The sequence below is a fragment of the Miscanthus floridulus genome, chromosome 1 (genome assembly GCF_019320115.1).
Source record: "Miscanthus floridulus cultivar M001 chromosome 1, ASM1932011v1, whole genome shotgun sequence".
Classification (NCBI taxonomy): Eukaryota; Viridiplantae; Streptophyta; class Magnoliopsida; order Poales; family Poaceae; genus Miscanthus; species Miscanthus floridulus.
In genome coordinates, this window is record NC_089580.1 from 1778096 (window position 1) to 1796918 (window position 18823).

At 41.9% G+C, this 18823-nt stretch overlaps 1 protein-coding gene across 1 annotated transcript; it reads right to left on the reverse strand.

Annotated features, from left to right (window-relative positions):
* Positions 1-9907: 9907 nt before the first annotated feature.
* On the reverse strand, positions 9908-17961 carry LOC136476234 (DNA-directed RNA polymerase II subunit RPB2-like). The gene is made up of 25 exons (XM_066474331.1): positions 17476-17961; positions 16020-16241; positions 15656-15946; positions 15315-15512; positions 15092-15156; positions 14927-15013; positions 14707-14827; positions 14575-14619; positions 14350-14487; positions 14174-14246; positions 14016-14092; positions 13820-13927; positions 13574-13690; positions 13073-13228; positions 12875-12976; positions 12580-12705; positions 12420-12497; positions 12247-12342; positions 12031-12146; positions 11872-11941; positions 11742-11795; positions 11514-11657; positions 11120-11419; positions 10544-10966; positions 9908-10438 (listed from the first exon to the last, which is right to left on the reverse strand). The coding sequence occupies exons 1-25, from the start codon at positions 17824-17826 to the stop codon at positions 10325-10327; spliced, it is 3672 nt and encodes a 1223-aa protein (XP_066330428.1). The 5' UTR covers positions 17827-17961; the 3' UTR covers positions 9908-10324.
* Between the last annotated feature and the right edge of the window lie 862 nt (positions 17962-18823).

The following is an 18823-nucleotide window of genomic DNA, read 5'->3' on the forward strand; positions in this document are numbered from 1 at the left end:
AAAGGAATCTGAGTAGTTTTGGCAGGGCCTTTTCCTGCCAAAATGGCTCTGGCAACAGCTCTTGTAGCAGCTTTTTAGTGGAGTTGCTCTTTTTGAAAACGTTTCATCCATGGTGATCGTGTAATTACATACAATCTGATGCTCATATGTGTATAATGTACACGTGGACCAAAGGGGAGTGCGCCGAAAGAAGCTAGGAACACCTCAATAGCAAGCTATTACAGTACTTGGTGTGCCTTCAGCTAGAATCGGAGTAGGTGGCCTTCCAAGGCACCACATGTAATAACTCTATAGTCCATCAACAAAGCTAGAGTGAACATGTCTCATTGATTGTTTTGGTCCATGATACACACCTTTTTTTCTTTTCTTGTTTTGACACGTATTTCATTAAAAGGGGAAACCAGTTCTGAAACCACAAATTTGGTGCCGATAGAAGCACCAGAAGTTGGGTAACCAGAACTGTCAAAGATAATTACAAATTTTACGATTTGCTACCAAAGCCACAAGGCAGGACGGACCTATGATCATAGGTGTGCCAACAGCAACACCAGAGCAACCAGAACTATATCGAAGATAATTACAGACTTCACAATTTGCTACCAAAGCCACAAGGCAGGGCAGACCTACGATCATAGGTGTGCCAACAGCGACGCGAGAGCAGCAAAACCACAACAGCTTTGGACTACCTGCAAGGCCATTGCATATATTACTGATGGAACACCCTCTGGTTGCGTTCCTTCGATATCCCCTAATGAGAGACTAGAAGTACAAGCAAGTCAAAGCCCCGTGGAAGAGGTTTTGAGTTCACCTTTCTTCTTCTTGTAATCCAGCAATCAACCAAACTGCCAACAGCAGGCCAGGCGGTTCCAAAGGCTACATAGAGCACATGCGTCCTCGTCCTGGAGCCCATGCGGTCGCCTTCGTTCTGCGGTCCAGGTGCGTTTATGCAACAATAGCCAGAAGAAAAGTTTCACCAACGGCGGCGCTCTCATCTTTCAAAGCTCGCGTGCCACAGAGCCCGCGAAGGAGGCCTTTATCGGCAGAGGCAGCCGAGTAGACAGAATCACACGACCACCGCAAGAGGAATTGATCTTAGACACCCTCCTACAGGTGTGACGACCTCAACCAGTTCGAGCATGACTTCAACAATTAACAGTCAGAACTCCTTGGAAGCATCTAACCTACTGACGGTTAAGCAAAGCCGATTTCATAGATCGTCTTCGCCGACATACCAGAACCGCGCGGGGGCAAGGAGCTGAATTGAGGTGCTGTTGAGCTAACGGCCCGATCAGAACTGAACCCGTTCCCCATCTCCAAACACAAAACTGCCAGAATCTTGGAACATTTCTTCGATCAATTTGTCCACCTTATATGGCAGACCGCAGACCCGACCAAGTCCTATTGTCATCAGTCCCCCTGAGCCACTCCCACCGAAGCCTTCAGATTTCGTGATCCCTAGGCCGCCCCACTCTGGCGGTTTACAAACAATTTGCCACGCAACCTTGCACACTACAGTCTCTCTCATGAACCTCAGAGGTCATGAACCTCAGAAGCAAGAACCAATCATGATGTGAACCAACATCGTGGACAGAGTTACCTTTGTTAGCTGCGTGTGATTTGTCGTTAAAAAAAAGGGAAGAAAAAAAGATCCTAGGGTTAATCTATTTCTGCTAGGTCAACGGGAAAATACGAATTAAGAGCCTTACGCCGATTTAGTTCGTGGAAAGGGAAAGGGGGAAAATGTCTATACGGCATTCGAGTGTTTTGGGAGCCCAAAACACTCGGCTTCTTCCTCCCGACGCTCGCGCCTCTCTCCTCACCGCTCCCTCCCTCGCCTGCGCCTCTCCTCCACTGCTCCCTCCCTCGCCGTCGAGCACCGGCCATTGAGCACCCCGCCCTTCTCCTCCTCATCGCCCCCGCCCCCGCCACCGACCACCGCCCCGCCGCGGGAGCTAGGGTTCGCTGGAGCTCCGGCGATCCCTAGCGTCCACGGCGGCCACCTTCTTTCCCTCCCCCTTCTCGCCGGAGCTCCGCCATGGCCATGCTCGTCGGCGACACCGAGCTACGGCCTTAGCACCCCCGCCCTGACCTAGCCAGGCCGCCTCCACCGCATCTAGGGCCCCTAAACCACCCGACCATCATCCCCACCGCCTGGCCTGCCTACCTCCCCTCGGCCAGCCCCTTCTATACCCGCCGGAGTTGGAGAAGAAAGAGGGGGAGACCTCGCCGGAACCCTTGCCGCCGCGCCAGAATTGAGGAATGTTGTGAAACGACACCTATACGTGAACGTCTACAGACGAACATACATCTCTTCACGACTGATCTCATCTATCAAGCACATGATTAGTGGATATGATTAGACAGTTAGTTTTAGTCCCAAAGAGCATGTCTTTTGAGAACAGTCGTGTCCCTTCGTGACATCCCTTCACTAAGCAATAGTTCTTCTTAATCTTTGTTCATTTACATTCACGCTTAAAACGTTATCGGCACTTTGCTCTCAAGAACAAGAGGAAGGAGAACAACGGAGGCATGTCGTATGCCTCTGTACCATCACTGTTCGAGAAAAGCAACACAGGAATCGGAGTCCCTAGCATGGATCCGACGCAAGTGGACATGTACTCATTCTTTTTCTGCAACACAAATGCTGCAAAAAAAAAATTATGTACGTTCTTCCCAATTGAAGGCAAAGAACATCTTCAGAGAAAGAATTCAACAATCCGGTCAGAACCATCTAGAACGAGTTTGTCGTTGATGTTTACCTTCCTGTTGGTTGCGTGTCTGTGCCCTTCGCAAGCGGTATTTTTGCGGTCGATCTGCTCTGCACATATGTTGTTGTGGTTGATCCTGACCGACGGCGTGCCTGCCCATCGACGACGGTGCCCGCGCTCCTGTGCGCCCGGGTGGCAACGCCCGTGCCTGGCGACTCCGCGGCCGGCTGCTCCCCGTCAGGCAGCCCACGCGGCCTCCGCTCCTTGCGGCCCCAAGCGCCGGTGCCCGGCGCCCTGCATGGCCTCCTCGCTCGCGGCCCCCGACGGAAGGCGGCCAGGTCTTCCCGGCGGAGGCGCCCGCGAGGCCTGCTGCTCCTGCACGGCTTCGTGCACGCGGCAATGCTCCGTTCGCCTGGTGGCCGGGTGCCCGCGACGACGGCCAGCCCAATCCGGGCCCCTTCGTGGCGGTGGCCGGCTCCTTGCAGCCGGCGGTGGCAGTATACAAGCCCGCGGTAGCATCTCGCCTGGCTGGCTGCAGCGCCTAGCGGCTCCATTGGCTGCGGCGGCTGCTCCCAAGGGCAGCACCCCCTACGAATCGGCGACGGTGTCGGCGCAGCGGAGAAATCGAAAACGGCGGCGGTGGCTCACATCGGCTGCAACATTAGAGATACGTAACTCTAATTGCCAGCCAACCGACTGGATGCATGTCCAAGCCAATATGGACCAACAGCCCATATCAACACCTTGAACTTCTTATTTTCCCATTGTGCCTGTACGCATGATGGGCCATGCCGAATATGGAAAGAATTTTTGTTTTCATTTGACTCGGCTGGCATGTTATAATTTGTTTTTCAGCATGAATTCGCATATGACTATTTGATGTCTCTAGTAATTTCTTCTGCGCTGGAAAAAAATAGTACTGTTATGTTGAGGTCACCGACTTTGACAATAATTATACTTGTGATGTTTTACCATTATAAAATGTCCGCTTATGGTATTGTTCAAAATATTTGCCTCATTTATGGCAAATCCGATAAACAAATACCCTTAGTAATGACCATGATCTTGCAATTTATTTATTTATTTATTTTGTAATTGATCATTTTAATTTAAGCCCATTTATGCTTTTTACCAAAGCTCTAAGCGCTTAAAACTTGGATGCAAAATTTTATGTGTATTTTTCTCATTAAATGTATAACACACATGTTCTATATTTGTTTGTTGGTCATACATAAGGTGGCACCATAGTTGCTACTATAGGATCTACACTAAGTTCTTAGTGACTATCCTCAACGCATCACAAATTGGAACATATGGTCTACATCTTTTCACAAGATGACTACCATTAATCAGCATTTCTATTGGCCATACACAAGGTAGCACCATAGTTGTTACTGTGGGATCTACACTAAGTCCACAACTTAGTTACTATCCTCAACGTGCGTACCCAACTCATTTGTGGATTAACTAAGGTCTACGTCAATCTTTTGATGATTACCTTAAAACGTGTTTATACAAATTGCATCCACCACTTGGCATCTACTGTTCAACAGACTATATCCATATTATTAGAGGTCTATATCTCTATGATGACTACCTCTAATGTGTTAGTATAAATGAGGTTTACACTATTAGTGAGATAGATCTTGTCTCTTATTTATTTTGCATTAACTAATACAACACCACCATAGCAATTTTAAATTTACCCTTGGCGTAAATTCAAAAAGTCTATGGTTTAAACCTTGATGGAGAGTTTGATCTCTTGCTCTTGATGGTCACCATTATCCAACATGGCCAATGGACGTAAAATTAAATTAGTCGTTCTATGGAGTCGTATCAATACTTGATGCTCCTCATAAGAGAGCATCTCCTATTCTGATTAGTTTAATTATGGCGTTTTATTTAAATAAAGCACCATACACATCTAGATCACACATATGTACGTGTATCTCAATGGATGCAAATTGAAGCACTATATGGCTAGCTCTCACAAAGTGATATGAACAACATATAAGGCAATAGTTTTGGTCGAATACCAACTATGATTGGTCATAACTTTATCTCTAGGACTTTATGTCGACTTGAGAATAGAATTATGTTGTTTCCTAAATGTCCTCCATATTGTGTTTCTGCAATTGCCCGCACCTTACCATATGTATTTCTAGATTAATTCCTATATTACTTCATGTCTAAGTGTATGATAAACTCTTATCGAGGAATCATCATTAGCATTATAGTGATGCTCTATCATCTGAAGTACATTGAAAGTTTGATGCCATGTAATAATGCCATCCAAAGAACTTTAATGGTAAGATTTAACGCAAAAAGAAGTAGCAGCCCCGTGCATTCTTTAGGGTCAAGGCATTTTCCAAATATGACAGAACCATATTTTATCCCAATTGTGTATGTTACAGCCACACAACTTGGAAATGTCATGCCTTAAAATATTTAATTGATCGGTATTACAAATCCATTGAACATGAATATCCAACTCAACAATAAAGATATGAAGCACGCTTCTATCTTCAACCTGACACCACCAGGAAGGCCAGTTGTTCACAACAAGTTTCATGAAGAAACCAAGTAGCAACCAAACACTTAATTAATAAGTGGGTCTTATGAGCATGGAGAGCACGCTCATAAAATTTACTTCGCTTGATCCATTTTGGAGACCAAATTTATCTTCCATTTACAAAGATACCTAGTATCTACGTCCCATTTTGGTGTTGTAATATAAAATGTTATCATCAATTTTAATTGAATATCACAATAATGTGCCATCATATTTGATATTCCATTAATTAACTTGTATGTAATCTATATATTTGTAAAGAATGTCATTATATTCTTCATGCTATATATAGACCTATACGGGAGTCAATCCAAATGCAAAGAGGAATTTTGCTTAGTGGATAGTTGCATCACAAACTCTATACACAGGGAAGCAAAATATTCCTAAACTCTTACATAGAGACAAGAAAATATTTTGTTAATCGCTTGACGCGATGTTATGATAGTGGGCTTTGGTCATCCTACTATCATACTCCCTATTGGTACTTAAATAATAATCATGAATTCATTCTTGTATTCTGATTCCATAATGTACCCAATTAAAATTATAGAGATATCCGTCAATGTGGTTTTCATATAGAAACCCCAAGATGACAACTAAGAGGAGTATTTTGTCTCTTAACAACGGATATGGCAATACTTAAATAAAACATCCTTAGTTGGATTTGACTACATATACATAACATGTATTCAATGTTGCGTACAAATAATTCTCTTTCTTGATGTCAACAAGACTTGGCACATTTGCCTTAGTTATTCAACTAAAGAGATAACATGAGAATTATTGTCAATTCTATTGGTCATAGCATCAATATGAGCCACTAAATTTCTTGAAGAAATTCAAGAACATACATGTGACTCTATTTAACATTTTATGGACCATAAAGATACTATGTATTGCACATTTATGTATCCATAATATAGTCCTAGGTGTGTCTCTTAGTCATGAGAACCATCACTATACCAAACTCATTGCTCGAAATTTTCAATTTAGAGCAAATTATCCTAGATGCGGGATCAAATCCATTTTATATGGAACTATTTGGTTTTTGGATACTATATATCAAGTACCTTATGTCCATACCAATAATGGTTTGATTGTGTCTCTTATTGAGAATCAAATTACATGTCATATTAAAATAGCATTGTAATTTACTAGCACTAAGTTATTTTCATACGGTCTTACACACTGCATCGTTAATTCAAATTCATCAAGCTGCACTTATTCAACTCCCTCCATTGCAGTACGTACGTGGAACTTTGCCTATGGCCAAATATTTTCCATCTGCGCATCGAGTATGTTTTCACATACCGATATCACCACCCCAACATATCAATGGGCATTAGGGATCCCAATGAGGTAACTCTCCAGGTGATTTATATATTGCCCGTATGTTTATCACAATTTAAGGATGATTCTAGGCATTAGGGGGAGATTTATACTACACAAAGAATGCCAGGAATCAAAAGAGCAATCCTCACATCCACGTACCAAAGAATCTAAACCTAATCATTTAGAACATTTCATATTTGCATCATATTGCAAAGAATCTGCTAGAAGCATTTACTGATAATAAGGGTGTCATAAAATCCTCTTATTCTACTCATAATGCGCTCGAAAGAATGGAGGTACTAATTAAAACCATTCAACTCCCACTTCTAAAGAAAAAGGGGAGAAGTACGGCCGCTCCTAAGGATAATGCTCCAAGTAAGCATCCGAGGATACCGAGGATAAGATCCTCCAAATTAGTAAATACAAACCAACCTCAAGTTGGTAGACACCCAAAATGGATGAGCATCCAAAACCCGGATCAATGGTGCACCCAAATTTTGATCCTTGGGCATCGGAACCCCCTAACTCCACATGGGAAATGGCATGGAGTCCAAAAGGGCTAACATTTTCATATGCTATATTGATTCCAAGCAATGAATTAATCATTTAAAGACTACAAATTGTTGCGACATAAACTCCTCAAAGACTGCTCTTCACCTTACTAGATCCAGACCAAAAGTCCTATGCAGAGTGTCTTCACACTCAAATTTAGTCAAATTAAAAGGTGACAATTAAGGAGATTGCTCTTGATCAATGATGAGAAGTATTACCACAGTAATATCTTCCCTCACAAAGTTTTTTTTTCAGAAGCAAGGTGGTGAACAATGAGAGCTTGTAGAATATGGTTTCACACAGACCCAGCATAGCATACCCCATGGTATGTGTGAAAATAAAGTTTTCCAAATTCAATAATTGACATATCAAATGAATTTGATAGATTCAGACATATAAGTCCCAATGGACTTCACATTATGAATACAAATACAAATCACAACATACATTGTGTATAATTAAGCATGATTGCGTATATTGATTATTTTGATATCATCATGATACAGAAATAATTATGTAATCATTTGAGATGCAATTTCCATCATATGGATTCGAGATAGAGGATTTGGGTAAGATCAAATATTGCCTAGACTTACAGCTTGAGCACCGTCCTTCAGAGATTTTAATGCATCAATCAGCCTATATCCAGAAAATATTGGAGAAATTTAATATGGACAAATCATATCATAACAAAACCCTGATGGTTGTTCGTTCTTTAAAAATAGAGAAATATTCATTTAGACCACGGGATATTGGAGAAAAGATATTGGACCGAGGTTTCATATCTTAGTGTTATTGGAGCACTTATGTATCTTGCAAATTACACCAGGCCTGATATCGCATTTGTAGTGAACATACTAGTTAGCCATAGTGCAAATCCAACTCATCGTCATTAGACGGGAGCGAAGCATATCCTTAGATATCTTATTGACACAAAGGATCTTGGTTTATTCTTGAAGAGAAATCATGATCCCAATATGATCGGATACACGGATGCTGGTTACTTATCTGGTCCCCATAATTACAAATCCCAAACAGGATTTGTATTCTTACATGGAGGTACAGCTATTTCATAAAGTCTTCTAAACAGACTCTGACGGCGACCTCTACTAATCATTCTGAAATTATTGCTTTATATGAGGCATCACATGAATGTGTATGACTTCGCAGAATAATTAACCACATACAACAATCATGTGGTAATGGTTTGATTGAATCACCTACAATTATCTATAAAGATAATTTCGCTTATGTTACATAGATGCAAACAGGTTACATAAGAGTAATGTCACTAAGCACATCGCCCCTAAGCTAGTTTATCCCCATGAATTACGATAAAGCAGGGAGATAAACATCTTGCAAATCAAGTCATGTGATAATCTCGCTGGCCTATTTATTAAGTCCTTACCAACTTCTATGTTTCAAAATTTGTACATAAGATTGGTATGCGACGACTTTGAAATTTGCAAGGATCAGGAGAGACATCTCTTAAATGCTAACATATGCAAGTATTATATTATAATCTTTTCTTTCACAAGTTTTACTTATAAGGTTTCTTGTTAAAGTTTTTAATGAGATAATATTAACATAAGCATGTATCATATTTTCTATTTTCTCTATCAGAGTTTTTGTGGGAAATATCAAAGACACATATTGCCCCCCACAACTCAACCATGATTTTTCCCTGAAAATGTTTTTCATGTGAGTTATTCAAGAGGCAATACCAATAATATGTCGTCATATTTTCTCCTAATTTTCCCACTGGATTTTTACAGGAGTTTTAGCTACATATCACTTTATATTGCTTATCATATTTTTTCTAAAAGGTTTTTGAGAGAGTTATCTTTACGTCGTATCTCCAATATTTTTTTTCCACCGGGGTTTTTAAGGGGATACCAATGACATAGTGGTTTATTTAAACCACATAAACAAATACGCTATTTTCTCCTTATTTTTCAATAAGGTTTAAAGGAGTTTTTATGGCATATCCATATATTCCTCTGATTTTTCCCATAGAGTTTTTCGAGGAATTTCAGCTTACAGTTGCATTGATCTCGAGGAAGATTCGATAAAGGGAGTGTTGTGAAACGACACCTATACGTGAACAGGCGTCTACAGACGAATAGGCGTATCTTCACGAGTGATCTCATCCATCAAGCACATGATTAATGGATATGATTAGACAATTAGTTTTAATCCCAAAGAGCATGTCTTTTAGGAACAGCCATATCCCTTCGTGACATCCCTTCACTTATATAAATATATTTCAGAGACCAATGAAAGCAATATTTCTTCTAAATCTTTGTTTATTTATATTCACGCTTAACAAGAAAGAAGGCTGCGGCCACGGGCGTGGAAGAAGACAGCGAGCGCAGGTGCGAATCCGACAGCCTCCACCGCATCCCCGCGCAAATCGGACGGCGCAAAAATCAGGTGTGAATCTCCCCTAGACTCAGGTTGATGTTTAGCATTTTCCGTAAAATAGAAAAAGGCAAACGCACAATCCAAAAGATAGGAACATTCAAAAGACTCGTAACAGCTAGCAGAGCGCGTAGCCAATGGCTACTTTAGTAGCAAATTGCAAACGGTCTCAAATGTCCACATGCAAACCTGCCATGCTTGGGATCCTCTTATGAACCAAGGGTTGTGTAGCATAAGAAAAAATATTAATTGGAACCATGCCGTTACTATTATCATAATTTGGAGACATGCCACGAAAACCCCATGTAGTTCAAAATAAAACTGAAATTGTAATGGCATCGCAATTAGTATTAACGTACAGTTACACCAAGTGTCCAAACTGGCACCTTTAGTTCCCCAAAGTCTTTGTACTCGCACAGATTAATACATTGCAGCACATTCCTAATGTACACAATTAATTCAACGATCCGCTAGCACAGATCCGAGACAAAACACGGATAGGGATGATAACCCATCAAGAGACTAATGGCCTGCCCATCGTTCGTGAACACATAGGGATGATAACCCATCAAGAGACAATAATGGCCTGTCCATCGTTCGTGAAGAACCAAAGTCCAAATCAGAAAAGAAGTGACCAGAAAGAAGTTCCTCAACAGGGTACTATAATGATCACATCGTGTGAACCAGGATTATAGCAATGGAGCAAGAGTTCTGGTTACACATCTCATGTGATACACGTTCAGCGCTTTTTCTGATCCTTCCCCGTCTTCATATCATGGGTAAGCATTCTGGGAGCAATGGCCATTGCCATAAGTTCCTGGAACAGAAGCTTACAAGCATAGGGTATGTGTACCTGTAGACACAGTAACATTTTATCCCATCAGTTAAACCAACATTTATAGAGTAAATGCCACAAATGGCAAACCAGCTGTTTCAAAACACAAACAATTCTACTTACTTGGACAATGTCAGTCTTGTTCTTGCAGCCCCTACATTCGAACGAGTTCTTCTTTAGGTTAGCTATTGCGATGAGACCACATTTCTCGCATACATGGACTCGGTATGCGTCACTCTGGTCAAACAGCCTTTCCTTCAGGAAGAAAGCTGCTCCATGCGCGATCATACAGTCCCTTTCCATTTCTCCAAAGCGGAGACCACCATCACGAGATCGCCCCTCTGCTGGTTGCCGGGTGAGTATCTGAACAGGACCACGTCCTCTCGAATGTATCTTGTCATCCACCATGTGCTTGAGTCTTTGGTAATACGTGGGACCCAGGAAAATCATTGCAGTCAGTTTTCTTCCAGTGTGACCATTGTACATGGTCTCAAATCCACGCATTTGATAATTACATGTATGAAGAGCTTTGCTGATGTTATCCACCTGGTATCAAGGCAAAATAAACAAGACCACAGAATTAACATATCAAATCAGTTTGTTCATAGCATGTTTTGCACAGCACAGGCCCTTGAATTCAATCTTTCGTTAAGAATGACCAAGTGTTAAGAATAACAAGCTTCTAAAAAGAACACTTACAGTCACATCGGTGAATGGAGTGGCATCGCCTTCCCTCCCCATCTGGGCCGCAACTTTACCCATAATACACTCAATCAGCTGCCCAATAGTCATACGGGATGGAATAGCATGTGGATTCACAATAATATCGGGCGTGATGCCTTCGATTGTCCATGGCATATCCTCTTGAGTGTAAGTCATCCCAACAGTTCCTTTTTGCCCATGCCTACTGCTAAACTTGTCTCCAATTTGTGGTATGCGAACAGATCGCATCCTAACCTTGACAAATCTTAGACCATCCGCATTTGTTGTTAACAGAACCTATACAGAATACCGCAGCCTTAGTAGCTTGTTGGTGAAGCTCCAAGCCCATCAGAAACCACCTATTGATATAGGAAGGTGAGAAACTACTAACCTGATCTACCATGCCACTTTCACTGTGACGCAGAGAAGTACTATGGTCACGCTTCGAGTATCTAGAAGCTTGCCCTTGAGCGTCATCCTGTGGAATAGGAGATGTCTTCCCAATAATGACATCTTCCCCCGAGACCCTTGTTCCCTGATACATTACATGAATTAAACATATGCAATCAGCATTACCCCTGATAAAGATAAACCTGCACAGATGAAGTCCTCTACTCACAGGTGGTGCAAGGCCATCATCATCTAGTTTATCATATGACCCATGGCGCATTCCCTACAAGGAAAAGTTATTAGAATATTAGCCTCATGAGAAGCAAAGAGAAAACTGTAATACAATTTTGAAAACACACCATAGTATTTTCCCTATTTGGACGACCAAATTCCTCTTTGACAAGTGTACCCATCTTCTTTTCCTCATCTCTGCATATATGAAGTTTAAATCATCAGACTAAAAGCAGTTTAAGCACTAGACTACTTCATGGAAGCCCAGCTTACAATTTGCGCTATACCTGTAAGAGCGGAAAAATAGTGATCGGAAGAACCCACGATCTATGGAAGATTGATTCATAATAACTGAATCTTCTTGATTATATCCAGAATAACAAGCGATAGCAACAATTGCATTCTGCACCCAAATCACCAAAATAATATTGATAATCAATGGACAGAACAGAAAGGAAATATGACATGTAGAAAGCACCCTGAAGGGCAAATTGCTCACTCACAATGCCAGCTGGTAACTGTCTGAAGTGCAAATGTTCCATAGCACGAGTAGTAACTAGAGGCTTTTGTGGGTAGTATAGAACATAGGCCAGCGTGTCCTGGATCATGATGGCAGATTGATAAGGTTCAGACCTATATCAACATGTGAAGAAAATCAAACAAATAGTGTACTCACCATCCTTAACTGGTAATTGGTGACATAAATTCCCATGGCTTGCTTTCCCATAGCAGACTGATATGTATTACGAGGTGACTGCATTATCAATGGGAAGAATTAGACCTTGTCAGAGGGGGGAAAAGATTATACAACTGAAACCCAGAAGTGAATGGTTCACCTGGTTGTGGTCAGGAAAAGGAATAATCGACGCACAAACACCAAGTATCAATGAAGGATGAATCTCACAATGTGTGTAAGTTCCAGAGTAAGCATCCTCTGGGTTGTGACTTGCGTTTTGAAGGTCCTGAAATTGTTTCATTGGCGTCAGTAGGTGAAGGTGAATATATAGAAGGAAAAAAAGGCAAAGCTATACTGGGATTCCATGGAATATCCAGAACGGTATAGACAAAATCCTTTCATACACAAGGGCCTCAGAATATGTTCAATCAGGTACACATGCATATCCCACTTACACTTATGGTCATGGAGATCATGGTAGTCTCCTCTTCTTCAGTATCTATGTATTCTATAAATCCTTTTGAGACCAATTCATGCCAGCCTTCATCAGGAGTCTCCTGGATAAGTGGACAAAAGGATAGAAGAAGCTTATAAGAAAAATTATGCACATGTAAAGTTAAGTGGAAGCCAGCACATGTTGATCAATGTCAGACCCTTTGTTGCAAAGCTCGGATATGCGCCTTCTTGATGAGCAGCCTCTGACCCTCAACAATAAACAATGGACGACTGCAGCGTCCATAATCCGTGTAGAGTCGAAGTTCTTTAAGACGGATATCACGAACCACGCCAACTTCAGTGTTGACATCAATCTGAAAATGAAAACCAAGCAAATTTGAGATCTTAAGGCCCACTGAACTGCACCTTTAAATAATATGCAATGTTACCTGTCTATGAATAACCTACCAAAGTAAATGAAAATTCCAGTAGATACTTGTGTCATGAAAAGAAGTTTGAATTGCATACCGAACACCATTGTTAAAAACAATTACCTCAATCAGTATATATATATATATATATATTATTTGTACATGTGAGTGGGTAATAAATAGTGGTAGGGATTTTTAAAAGAACTTTTGTATAAAATCAGTTTTTTTTTTGTGACTCATCTAATTTGTCTTTCTGCCTGCAATTAGAAAGTATAGCATGGAACAAACCTGTCTTCTTAAACGCCTAAGAGTCTTAACCAACAGGTCAGCGTTCCTATGAATTCCAACCCAACAACCATTGACAAAAATTTTAGCAGCTTGTGGAATGACAGCTGGTGATATCTCCTGCAGAAAATGAGTACTAAGTAAATCAAAATACTATAATAACTTATACCAAAACAAAACCTAGGTTTGGGAGGGTACAATAACCAAATAAAAATGCATGTACACACTGACAAGGAAACGAAAACAAACCTCAAAATTTTCTGTGCCCCACTCCTCCAAAAATTCCAAAATTGGATTTGCAGCAGAACCAACAGTGATATATACCATCAAGGCAAGATTTTTCACCAAGCCACAAGCCTGAGCACAGGGCAGGTAGAATTATAGGGCAACTGAATAACCAATGTTCTATGGCTTGGAAAAATGAGTTAGGACACCAATCGCTTACTTGTCCTTCTGGTGTTTCCGCAGGACACATCATTCCCCAATGTGAATTATGCAACTGGCGGGGTTTTGCCAATTTTCCTATTGGTTAGATTAGAACAAAATTTTAAAATCAAGTATTCATGGAGAAGAATTAGATGAGAGAAAATCTGGGATATCCACCTTCACGCCCAATGGGAGAGTTCAGCCTCCGGAGATGTGAAAGTGTAGAAGCATAGGTCAGGCGATTAAGCACCTTTGTAAGAAAGATTTATGGAACATAGATCAGCAAATTTTTCATTAAATAAGTCAGAAGTAGTGCCTTAAAAATGAGCATTGAAGCGAAGAAAAATAGGCACCTGAGAAACCCCTGCTCTGGTTCCAGCTTGGTTAGCCTGTCCCCAGTTTCCAGTAGCAAGAGAGTACTTCAAGCCACTGGTAACAGTTTTTGCTTTGATAGCAAATTGCAAATTAACTTCCTTTCCGTTATCTACACACTAGGATGAAGGAAAATAAAGAGTTAATAACCACAAGGATCAAATGGGCGGGGAAAATAGAATTTCACAGTTTAGACAGCAAAAAACCTTTTGCACATAAGATCTCACATCCCTTGTTAACTTCCTGAAAAGCTATAGTTGCGACGAAAAACAAAATCAGGCAATTAATCCAGAAAAAGGGATTAACAGCATTTAATATTCTGGTATATTTAGGCAAACCATTCTAAACAGCCCTCCAAGCAGTGGACCAGCAAGATCTAGTCTTTTATTTCCATAATGATCTCGGTCATCCTCAGCTCTTCGACCAAGAGCGCACATCAGTAGGCGGTGAATAATATACCTGCAAAACAAAGGGTAAATCAACCTCGCTACTTTCAACAGAAATTTAATATTTGCAGATGCCGCCACAACTCCACAAGGCTTGACAAGGAGCACATACCCAAAATAGTATGCCTTCTTAGTTTCACAGAATTCCCCAACACCAACATGAGGCAACATTTCCTTTTGAAGTATTTCCTTTGCATATCTGAAATAGAAAAGGATGTAAGCATGAGTGGAACAACTCAAACCAAGTGATGTAATGTCAACTCTTTGCTTGACATACTTAATTCTCTTTTCTCGAGTGACACCAACTGTTGCGCCACGTTTTCCAATGTAGTCCAGAGCAACCTATGAGCAGTCAAACTAGAGCTTTTAAGAGAAGAAACATAAGCCAGAGCTCAGCTCAAAATGTGCCACAAGTAACAACCAAATAAAACAGCATGCTCAAAGCAAGCATTGGTTGAAGTAAAGAACAAGTTCCACCAATCAAGCAGCTGAAGAAGTACCTGTTGATTTTGAATGACAAAAGCTTCCTCCAGGGAGGGGCGTAGCAATTCCATCATTTGTGTATCAGAAAAGTCATAACATATATGCTCCAGTATATCCTTGTCCGCAACAAATCCTAATGCTCGAAATATAATGATAATGGGAATGTCCGCACGAATATAAGGCAGAGTAGCACGGATATATTGACCAGATGATCCCTGCAGCATAAGGAACATATCACAGATGTAACATTTTATAAGGTCAGCTGCCTCACTGCAGTACTACACCCTCTGACTTGTCCAAGATGTCAGAAGCAGGCATATTCATTGAGAACTATTTTTGAAAACTTAAAGTCACTAACCCCTTTTGCTCCTGCTCGCGAAAGCATCCGTACAAACATGCTGCTGGCTGGTCTGTTCTGGTTCTCAGCCATGGAACGGACTTCAGCCACATATGCATATTTGTTAGGCTGCCTCTTCTTAAAAACATAGACATGGTTGGTGCTCATCTTCTCCTGGGCAATAAGAACCTTTTCGCTTCCATTGATAATGAAATAACCACCTTGGTCATAAGGACACTCCCCAAGTTCAGTGAGATCCTTCTCAGATTGTTGATACAGTGTGCAGTAACTAGAACGCAACATGATTGGAACCTGCAGAATATTAAAGGGTTGAGGAGAGAACGATACAATTGAGAAAACTTTCTTCATATGTTAAGTACAGCACCTTCCCAATAAACACTTTTGGATACTCTGCAGTCTCTGTAACTTCTTCACAGTCATGTCCTTTCTTCATTACTCTGTATGACACATCAACATACAGTGGTGCAGAGTATGTCAAGTTCCTGAGCCTTGCTGATTTTGGAAATAAAGTAGCTGTCTCTCCATCGGCTTCAGTCATCATTGGCTTGCTGAGATAAATTTGACCAAAGCTAATCTTGTGCAGAGTCTAATGAAGAATATAACAGGAACTATAAGTCACAAGGACAGGCAAAATGATGCATAATAATAAGATAATTCGAGTTCCACTGAAACAACATAGCACCAAAGGAAAAAAGCTATTGATAAATTTGTGTTGGCCATGCTACAGGCTTTGGTATATGTTATTTTCTTCTTCATGGATATTTTTCACATATAGACTAGGATGGGATGATATAAATTGCTAGGAATTGCAAATTGCAAAGGATTAAAATGACCCAAACATCAGATTGTTATGATCAAAAGATTCTTTTTCGATTTACTATGCAATTTCGGATCTGCATTGCGGCCCCACACATATTAGTGAAGGCGACTGCTGAATCAGACACTATCAACGGTATAGAGCTTCAACATTTTAACACAAGTTTCAATTTATAATCTTGCATACTTACTAAGGAAAGGGAAAATGTTTCGTTCTCTTCAGTTTTCAGACAAGCATAAATATGTTATGTATTTACTGGTGATTACTTCTGTGGGAAAACATCCATAAACCCAATTCATGTCTTACATGATTTGTTCAAGAGAATTCAGAAAGGTCTTGAGACTCGTTTGTTTATCACGAGTGCTTTGCCATTAATGATTGATTTTGCAGAAATTCACAACCCTAATCTGCGAAATTGTGTTTTTCCTTTGCAAGCACTTCTACTGGCATTATCCGTTATTTGCAAATCACACCAGGCAGCTCCTCAAACAAATAATATACAAGTGGTCCAAAACCCATGAAACATCAGATGTGCTATCTTCATCATAAGGTCAACTCCATATATGACTAGTACCAACTGAAATCACTACAGATGTCCTCATCAATCAATGTACACAACTCACTCTAAAATCTTCTTGTGCTATCCTTGTGAAACTCAAGAATTCCCTACCTATCACACCAAGGGAACTTCAGCAGAGGCTAATCTAGACACTAGAACTAAACAATTCCACAACCCTACCACCAATGTCAGGGTTTGGGGTTGCTACATATCAGTGGCAAAATTGACCCTCCAGCCATAAAATTGAACACATGTTTTCGCACTAGTTCCAAAACCCTAAGTGGACAAGCAGGTGTCCAGAGAAAGGGTGGCAAAGTTACCAGCACGGCCTATGCTACCGAGACACCACGTCATACCAAGCTCCCCCAGCCTAATCGCCGAATGTAACAGCAGCAAATAGTGAACAATTCAAGCCACTTGCAACGGTCAGAGTGGGGGAACAACCTCGGCAAACTCGGCCTGGCGGCCGGGGTTGTGCTGCGACTCGGGGCGGATCTCGATGTCGGCGGACTCATCGACAATCTCCTGCATGGTGTTCTGGATGAACTCGTCGAAGGAGTCCAGCTGCTGGCGCACGAGGCCCTTCTCCTCGAAGTAGGCGGAGATGACGGCCCAGGCGTCGTCCTGCGTGATCTCCTCCTGCTGCTCGGGGTCCCCATCCGCCGCCTCCTCCATCTCGTCCCCGTCCCCCCCGCCGTACCCCATCTCGTCGTCCTCGTCCGCATGGCCGCCGCCGTGCTGGTGATGCCCGCCGTAGCCCATCTCCATCCCCTCCTCGTACTCGTCATCCTCCATGGAAAGAGCCCTAGCCCTAGTGGAGAGCTGCTACGATGGGGGCGGGGGTGGGGATCGATGTCTCGGCGAGCCGCCTCTCCCGAGTGCTAGAGACGGCGGTAGGGGTGCGGGGCGAAGTGGCGAGGGGAAGCGGAATTGGGCACGATTGCCTGATTTGGTTCGCAATATACGAACGGCCGAAGTCGGTTTGGGGTTTTCAGGCCGACCAGGAAGAACATATGGGTTTATGGGCTTTTAAGGTAGCAACTGAGGCCCAGTTTGATTATGACTATAGCTAGCTTCCGGTCTGTTCGCTGGTTGGTTTCTGGGCTGATTTGAGCTGGCTGGTGCTGGTTTATTGTGAAAGAAAAATACTGTTGGCTGGCTAGTTTGGGCTGGCTGAAACCAACAAGCGAACATGTTGTTCGTGTTCGAATTCACCAGAAGGTACAGGAGGTGAAGAAGGCGAATGAACCAATTTTTTTTTTTTTGAAAAAAAGTCTAAATAACCCCTAATACATCGTGGGTGGCTTACTTAACCCCTTAACCTACAAAACCGGATATCCAACACATTAAACTTTGCCAAACCCGTCATTTTACCCCTAAGCTAGTCTTGGTATCTAGTTTTGCGTACCCGGCGTTCCAACTTGGCAGGTAGTGACACTATGGCTATGGGGCACAACTGTCAGGTGGCCCGCCTCTCTCTCTCTGCCACATGGGCCCTATGCCTTCTCTCACCGATACATGGTCCCCGCCTGTCATCTGTTGTGTCACCTGATGGCCCGAACATGTCTAACTCTTGTGTCTCTGTTGCCTTTTTGTTTTTTATTACACGCACCTCTGCCGATCAATCTACTTTCGTGTGATACCCCTCGGAGGACTCCCGACGATATTCTGATGACAGTTGGCGCGCTAGGTAGAGGTGTGCGTGCTGTTTCCATGACGAACAGATGGTACACTTTTTAGGCTCTTCGTCCTCTCCAAAGCCCGACCAGATTTTTACGGTCGGATTGATCTC

Bases quoted from the DNA above. Each gene is read 5' to 3' on its own strand.
- LOC136476234 (XM_066474331.1), bottom strand. From the start codon at position 17,826: ATGGAGGATGACGAGTACGAGGAGGGGATGGAGATGGGCTACGGCGGG. The intron at 16,242-17,475 runs GTTGTTCCCCCA...ATTCTTCATTAG, and splicing joins GCCAGGCCGAGTTTGCCGAG to ACTCTGCACAAGATTAGCTT. The intron at 14,247-14,349 runs GTGCCTATTTTT...TTTCTTACAAAG, and splicing joins CCAGAGCAGGGGTTTCTCAG to GTGCTTAATCGCCTGACCTA.